The 8,310-nt window shown below is 41.8% G+C and overlaps 1 protein-coding gene across 1 annotated transcript; it reads left to right on the top strand.

The window, feature by feature from the left end:
• The first annotated feature begins 25 nt into the window (after positions 1-25).
• rragcb (Ras-related GTP binding Cb) lies at positions 26-6,541 on the top strand. Its single transcript, XM_065470543.1, has 7 exons — positions 26-544; positions 3,075-3,278; positions 3,374-3,573; positions 4,770-4,884; positions 4,971-5,113; positions 5,191-5,336; positions 5,477-6,541. The coding sequence occupies exons 1-7, from the start codon at positions 365-367 to the stop codon at positions 5,632-5,634; spliced, it is 1,146 nt and encodes a 381-aa protein (XP_065326615.1). The 5' UTR covers positions 26-364; the 3' UTR covers positions 5,635-6,541.
• Positions 6,542-8,310: the final 1,769 nt, after the last annotated feature.

The raw sequence follows: 8,310 nt of genomic DNA, 5'->3' as shown, positions 1-8,310 counted from the left end.
ATCACGTGAAAGGGGAGGAGTTAAAAGCTAAAGGGGGCGGAATGTCCAAGTTACGTTCAAGTTAGCCTTTTTTGAGTCATTTCTTATCCATTTAGTTTGATTTAACCAACTTTACGCCGGTATTAGGATTGCTGAACATTTTCTCCACTTGTGTAGCAAGTTTCACATGGATACGCTACCATCTGGCCTCTTATTTTGAGACCTAAATACCGCACTCCAGCTACCTGCTAACGCTTAGCTTGCCATGCTAGCTCGTTGTGAAATTCCTGGACAACAGCATTCCTGCTCGGATTATTCAGCGAGATTTCTGGAGGCTTGAGGCGGAATTGAAGAAGAACGAGCAAGTGAGATAATAAAGGACAGGATGAATATTCAGTACGAGGATACGACATTACCAGGGAGCTACGGCGTCGTGGGGTCGTTCCCCAAAAGTTTTGGTTATGGAGTGGAGGTGCCAGACCTGGAGGACAGCCCGACATCAGCTGATAAACCCAGGATCCTGCTGATGGGGCTGAGGCGCAGCGGCAAGTCCTCCATACAGAAGGTATGGTCATTTATCTGTCCCCGAACACCATCCAGATCACCACAGGACAAGAAAATACTGAGCTCATAGTAAACAAAAAGCGAACAAAGGAAACCGTTTGGTTACATGTACACCTAAAGGAGCCTCGGGGGTCTTGGTACAGATGTTTGTGGTTGTTATGTGTAGAAGACGTGAAGTGTGGTGCCAAACCTGTCAACCCACCTGTTATAACGATTAAAAAAAACCAAAAAACTAAAACTAAACATTAGTTTAAACTGAATTGAAAACAGTGAAGCTGCAATGAGTAGAGGAGGTGAAGGTGGATGAGTTCAAATGCCCACAGTCAACCATCCAAAGAAACAGATGAGTATCAGGTCTGATTTGTGACAGAAGGATTTCAAGAGTGAAAGGGAAGATTTAAAAGATGGAGAGTGAGACCTGCAATGCTGTGTGATTTAGAGAGGCAGGCATGTGCAGAGGAGGGCTGGAAAAGGGTGTTGAAGGTGGAGCTGCCAGGCAGGAGGAAAGCTTCATGGATGTGGTGGAGGAGGACACGTTGGTGTGACAGACGAGAAGGTTAGGGATAGGCTGAGATGGAGGCCGATGATCCACGGTGGCGACCCCAAAGTTAGCTTTGAGAGGTGGATAAACCTTTAGATCCAGGGTAGTGGTGAGAAGTGACTCTTAACAATAAGTCACATGAAAATTTTGATTGTCAGCTTCATTTGTGGTCAACTGTCCTGTTATGGATTTAGTCAACTCAATTCAACAAGACATAAGCAGAAGTTTCATGTTTTAAGTATTTCAGCTTCTTTCTGATGTCTAGGCAGTATAAAGCTGCAACAAAAAAGGGAGCCTTTAACTCATGAAACTAAAGAGCATAATCAGCTTAAATTTAAACTGAGCCTTGTAGCCTTTGATCAAGAACAACACAGCCTGCTCTTCACCAGTCTAACAAAATCCATTATGTAATGGATTTGCATTATTATAGGGCTTTTCCAGTATTAGTGACCACTCAAGGTGCTTTAGACTACAAGTCACATTTTAACCATAGATACTTATATCTGTTTACCATATACAATTCACTTTATCTCACAGACATTTCCAAATTAAAATCACCAAATAAAGTAACATGCACGTCTTCAGACTATGAGAAGAAGTCCAAACAGGCAAACTCGACACAGAAAGGCCTGAGCTGGGGTTCCAACCAACAACTTTATTGCTGTGAGGGGTCAGTGCTGACCACTCATAATAAGGATGTTGATAACTGATAATTCAGGATGTTGGAATGCTGTTCCACGTCGTTCTTCCCACTTTAACCTTTCTCTGAACTCCATCTTCCTCCAGTTTCACAGTCATTAAAAGTTTCAGTCTTTGTTGTTGCTGCATTTCCATTTATTTGTGAAAGATTTCATCACAGGCCTCAAAAATCGGCATAGCATGTGACTTTGTGGTGACTTGGAGTTTTTCACCCAGGATTTAGCGGACGACACGTTAACCTGCCGGTGACTTGTGATAGCAGCCTTTGCTGCTTTCTTCACAGCCATTCAGTAAAAGCCAGACTTTAGAAAAGTTTCTGACTTCTGAGAACTAAAGCTAGTCGAAATGTGGGCGTTTCAATATGAGATATATATTTACAGCGAATAAAATAAGTATTGAACACATTATCAATTTTCTAAATATATAGATATTTCTAAATGCCATTATGTCCGTAACAACCCATCCAATTCAGACATGTAAAGACATGAAACCATAGATGTTCATCAGTTATGTGTAATAATGAGAAATGACCCCAGAAAAGATTATTGAACATGCTTACTGAAAATGATTTAGTATTTCGTACAAAAGCCTTTATCTGTGACAGTTTAGACGCCTCCTGTGTGGAGAAACCAGTCACATGAATGAGCCAGGATCACGCCTGAGCAAACAGTCTTCAAATCCCGAAGGTTCTGTGGGCCCCTTCTATGACCTCTGACCTTTAGTTCTTTCCATAGATTTTCACTTGGATTCAGGTCAGGTGTTAGGCTGGGCCATTCTAGCAGCTTTATTTTCTTTCTCTGAAACCACCTGAGTTTCCTTGCTGTGTGTTTGGGATCATCGCCTTGCTGAAACGTCCACCCTTGTCTCTTTTTATCAAGAATGTCTCAGTACATTTTTCCAACTTTACTTTGATTATATGAAGCATGCCAGAACACCATGGTGTTTCCACCACCAAACTTTACTGTTGGTATGGTGTATTTGGGGTGATATGCAGTGGCTTTTGACAAATATGGTGTGTATTATGGCATCCAGAGAGTTCAGTTTGCCTCTCGTCTGAGCAGACTATATTCTCCCAGTATTTCACAGGCTTGTCTAAACGTTGTTCAGCAAACTTTAAACGCGCTTCAACATGCTTTTTCTTCAGCTGTGTGGTGAGTGTGCGTACAGTTCATGGTGGTTGAGTGCATTACTTGTCGTTTCCCAAAAAGTTGAATCTGTTCATCTGAATGTAGCAAATTGGTGATGTTTAAATTTCTGAGAGTAACTGTAATCTTTGTGCATCACTGCTCAGGTTGTTTTCCACAAGATGTCACCCAATGAGACTTTATTCCTCGAAAGCACCAACAAAATCTACAAAGATGACATCTCCGGCAGTTCCTTTGTCAACTTCCAGATCTGGGACTTCCCCGGCCAGGTGGATTTCTTCGACCCCACATTTGACAGTGAGATGATCTTCAAGGGAACTGGTGCTTTGATCTTTGTCATCGACGCTCAGGTACGGTGACTTAAGTGTGACTTGGTGCTTACGTTTTGGGTGGTGAATTAAATGATGTGTTAACTGAATCAGCACATCCTGTCTTCTGTTACCAGGATGACTACATGGAGGCTCTCAGCCGGTTACATCTAACTGTATCCAGAGCCTACAAAGTGAATCCAGACATCAACTTTGAGGTGTTCATCCACAAAGTAGACGGTCTGTCAGACGACCACAAAATCGAAACGCAGAGAGATATTCACCAGAGGGCCAACGATGACCTGGCAGACGCCAGCCTGGAGAAGGTTCACCTGAGGTGAGAGTCTGACGTGTCTACACAGGTGAAATACTGCAGAGCTTCTTCTCATGGTTAAGGTATAGTTTAACATTCATACTAGTAAGTCAGACAGCTAAGACTGATCCCATTCAGTGATAGACTGTCCAGATAGTCCCCTAACACAGTCATTCCTAAAGTGTGAGGCCCCCTGGTGGATTGTAAAAGGTACTGCAGGTGGGCTGAAGTAATAACAGAAATTCAGTTTTAAAGTGCTCACATGTATGAACAGTTACATATTTATATAAATGTATTTATTTATATAAAAAATGAATTAAAAGTGGTAACAGGAGGTGGTTAGTTTGTGATAATATTCACTACTCTGACCTAAATTTACTGCTTTTGTATTGTATTAAAGTTTATGTCCCTGTGACAGGTCGGTCACACATTGGCTGTAACACTTTACATATGACTGGGTAGCATTAGCTGTTTATAGCCAAAAGCTGGTGATCATGTTTTTGTTTTCTGTTTTTTGTTGTTGTTTAAATAAAAATTTTAACTAAATGAATCACTTTCTGTTGTATTTTCAATTAAATGAACATTTAAAATTGGCCAGAGGATTTTTTGGGCTGCAGCACTCTTAACTTTGGGCAGGTTACTCTTACAAGTCTCATGAAAGCAGCATTAGCCATAGTGCAAACTAATCTGACATCATGCGGCAAAATCTCAAATATTTTTAGCAAAATTAAAGATTCTCTTGGATTGTGAAAAATATCATGACTGATTACTCTTAAATATAGATACACTATTTGAGATTTCTCAAGTTATTAGTCAGAGCCATTGTGCAAATATTCAACTATTTGTTGATAGGGTAGGTATTCAGTTTTCAATTTTGGGATTCTCTGGCTGTGCTGTAATTTCAACAACAGTCTTTTAACTCTGAGGTCTACCAAACCTGACCCTCATCTCAAACCTGACCCTAGTCCTTTCTTTTAGTAGGAAATAAAATATAAATAGTTCTTTTGTAACCTGATTGCCCAGTCCTGGGAGAACATTTTAAAAAGAACAGATGTTACATATTCTGATGCTTAGAGCTTAGAGTTGGAGTCATCAGTAGTAATGATTAAGCCTCAAAGGTTTTAAGACACCCTTGGAAAGCAGACGTGCTCAGAAGCTAAAACTTAAAACTTATATCTCAGTTTTAGTAACTTCTCTTCGTCTTTATTTTGTGTCCTCAGCTTCTACCTGACCAGCATCTATGACCACTCCATATTTGAGGCCTTCAGTAAAGTTGTCCAGAAGCTTATTCCTCAGTTGCCGACACTGGAGAACCTTTTGAACATTTTCATATCTGTATGTTTCATTTATGTTATTTGAACCACAATAAGAAGCCTCATTGTATTTTTTTTCTTATAATAAACACCCCTCATGCTTTGCAGCACTCCGGGATTGAAAAGGCCTTCCTATTCGATGTCAGTAGCAAGATTTACATAGCCACAGACAGCGCTCCCGTGGACATGCAGTCCTACGAACTCTGCTGTGACATGATCGACGTGGTCCTCGACATCTCCTGCATTTACGGGTGAGAAAAGTTATCAAATTTGTTTTGAGCTTTGGCGAAGAGCAGCGTTTAGAGGTGCCTTTCTCTTTGCCTGCCAGGCTGGAGGATGGCAGCGGCTCCGCCTATGATGAGGAGTCTTTGGCGATCATCAAGCTCAATAACACCACAGTGCTTTATTTGAAAGAGGTCACGAAGTTCCTCGCGCTCGTCTGCATCCTCAGAGAGGAGAGCTTTGAGAGGAAAGGTGTGCACTTGTAATTGCTCGTGTTGGCTTTATCAGGAAAATCTTCCTACGTAAATGTGTAAAAAATCTGAAGAAATTCATATAATAAACACACAAACACTATACAAAATTGTAAACATGCTCACTAATTTTCTTTGCAGGTTTGATAGAGTACAATTTTCACTGTTTCCGAAAAGCCATTCACGAAGTGTTTGAAGTCGGCAGTTTGAGCGACGGTGCCGCCTGGAGACCAGCGAGCTCGTCCAGCAACAGGCAACCAGGCCTTAAATATGCTTCTCTGAATGGAAGTGCTGTTTAGAGGGGCTGTAAGCGGTTTACATGAAGTCCAGTGAGGCTGATGAACGATGACTCTTTCGTTTCACAGAGCTGAAACCAGCCTTTAGGCTAAGTCTTATCTATACGTGGTTCCTCCATCAAACGCGAGAGTTTTTCTGTTGTGCCAGCAAGATTGTGAAAAAACTACTCGGCTGAATGTAACGAAATTTGGTGGAGAGGCCGAACGAGGGCAAAGGATGTAGAGGTTTTACTTTGAATCTGAATAATTTTCTGGAAAACTGAGATAACGCATTGGCCGTGATTGAGAATGCGCTCTGCCCAGTGCCAGAAATACTGTCGCGTACGAATCGTATTTTTTCTCTGCCATCCTGCACAAATGTTCAAATATTCAGTCAACTGTGTTTACCTTCTCGGCCAGTACTCTGGAACCTAGAAACACTTGTGGCCCAGTTTAAGTAGAAGTGCTCTAAAGCCATCTGAAAGTGTATTTCCTCCACATCCCGCAGGAGCACACACTCCTTCCATGTTCCTGCTGGTTTTGCAGTGAAATCTTGAATTCTTTAAGTAATCCTTAAGTTTAGGGGGGGGAAATACTCCTGTGCCTGTGTAGCACCATGTTCATTCTTCTGTGTGTGTTTCCTTGATAATGACATGTGATGGATCTCCTCCAATCAAAACTGTGCCAGTTACACCATCGCAGCCTCGGGTGATTAACAGAGAGGGTGATAGTGTTTTGGTCTTAATGGAGTCTGGGACTAACTTACGATGATTTCACTCGGACAGCCTGCCAAACCTTTGGAGTTTTGTAGCTTGATGAGCGTGTAGGCCAAACTGTGTTTGTAGCAGATGTTTAGGTCTTCTGTGTGAGCGCTGAGTGGGACCTGAATGATGTTTCAGAGGCCATGCAGATGTGTTTTCATTACTGTACGTAAATCTTTAATAAAATATGTTTTCGTACTTTGCTCAGTCACTGTTATCTTTGTGTAACAGACGTCACTTCACACATCTGTTTTTTATCATAAAGACCTAATTATAATGGGGAAACTTAAGGTTTATTATTATAATATAAACAGACTTATAAGCTACTGGGCTGCACTTGTGTTTAATCCTCTGCTAGCAGCTGCTTCTTTTAATGTCGCCACCACAGATCATCTCGCTCTATCCCTACATCCTCCTCTATTGCATGACCTCCTTCACTGTGTATCAACTATACCTCCTCATCATGCATGTCCAAATCATCTCAGCCATGCCTCTCTGACATGCTACTCTGAGCAGTCTCCACACTCCTCAGCCGAAGCTGCAGTTTTCCACCTCCTGTGTGCTACCATGTCTCACTGAGTGAACCTTCCACTTAACTCTTGCTGTCTCCACCCAGCCTGCACTCTCTTCTTCACCTCTCTTGCTTTGGATGGTTGACCCCAGGTGTTTAAACTCACCTACCTTCACTATCTCTGCTCTTCATAGCTTCACTTTTCCACCTGTCTCCCTCTCATTCCTACTCATTCTGTTTTGCTTCTACTGACTTCTCTACAGAGCATACCTCCGCCTCTCCAGGCTCTCTTTCACCTACTTTCTACTCTCACTACCGATCAAAATGTCATCTGCAAACATCATAATGCGCAGAGTCTCCTGCCTCACCTCATCTGTCAGCCTGTCGGTCTCCACTGCAGACAAGAAGGGACTCTGACCCGATCTGCATGAACCTGTCTGTCTGTAGGTCCTCTTGCATATCCTGCACTACCTTCACATACTTCTCTGCCACTCCTAATTTCCTCTCTTGGCACGCTGTCACATGCCTTCTCTAGATCGACAAAGACTCAGGCAGCTCTTTCTGACTTTCGTTATACTTTTCCATCAACTCTCTCAAAGCAAACATCACATCTGTATTGCTCTTTTTTACCACAAACACTTCATCGTCACACTATAACATGACGTCCTATTCTTATGATGGCACATGTGGATGAAGGAGCTGGACTACAGGTACCATGTTATGATACCAGTAGCAGCAAAAAGCAGAAATAGAAAAAAAATCAAGCAGGAGGGGTAAGGAGAGAGCAATGGTCTGTGGACACCACCTGCAAAATCTACTTGTGGGCTTGTCTTATTGCCTCTCCGGTACACCAAAGCAGGTGGTGGGAAAAAGCACATGAATTTAATTTATTTCTCATGTGTTTTTAATTTAAATGGCAGTATTAGGCTTCCATAGACTTGAAGTTAAGAAATATGAGGTGAAGACAGGTTTACAGGTATATTTTCCAGGCTTTTAACTTAATTTATTTTAAATTTAAAGTCACTTCTCCTGATATGCTGTAACTATGAAGTCTGAACAGCAGATGGCATCATATTTGCATTTAAGAGTTTCATCCTAGTTTAGCCCGGTCAATTCAAATCAAATGAATGATAAAAAGCCAAAATGTCTGAGACACAGAAATCTATCAACAGGTCCAGTAAATAAGTAAAAGCTTTCATCACACTATGCTGTGTACATCCTGATGTAATGGGTAATGGCAGGATGGAGCCACAGCTGAACCCTCTAATCGTCCCCAGACCTCCTGCTCACCACTGTGGAAAGCGGAGGTCAATGAGAGGGAAAATGATATCATGCTGTCCAGGATTTTCCTCTGTCTTTTATTCCAGGACCCTGCAGTTTGCTTCTAACCACAAATAAAAAAAATGCATCAAACCGAGAAAACTCAGA

The sequence above is a fragment of the Pelmatolapia mariae genome, linkage group LG22, assembly GCF_036321145.2.
Source record: "Pelmatolapia mariae isolate MD_Pm_ZW linkage group LG22, Pm_UMD_F_2, whole genome shotgun sequence".
Taxonomy (NCBI): Eukaryota; Metazoa; Chordata; class Actinopteri; order Cichliformes; family Cichlidae; genus Pelmatolapia; species Pelmatolapia mariae.
The sequence above is the reverse complement of the archived record's forward strand: the minus strand, read 5'-3'. Positions and strand labels throughout refer to the sequence as shown.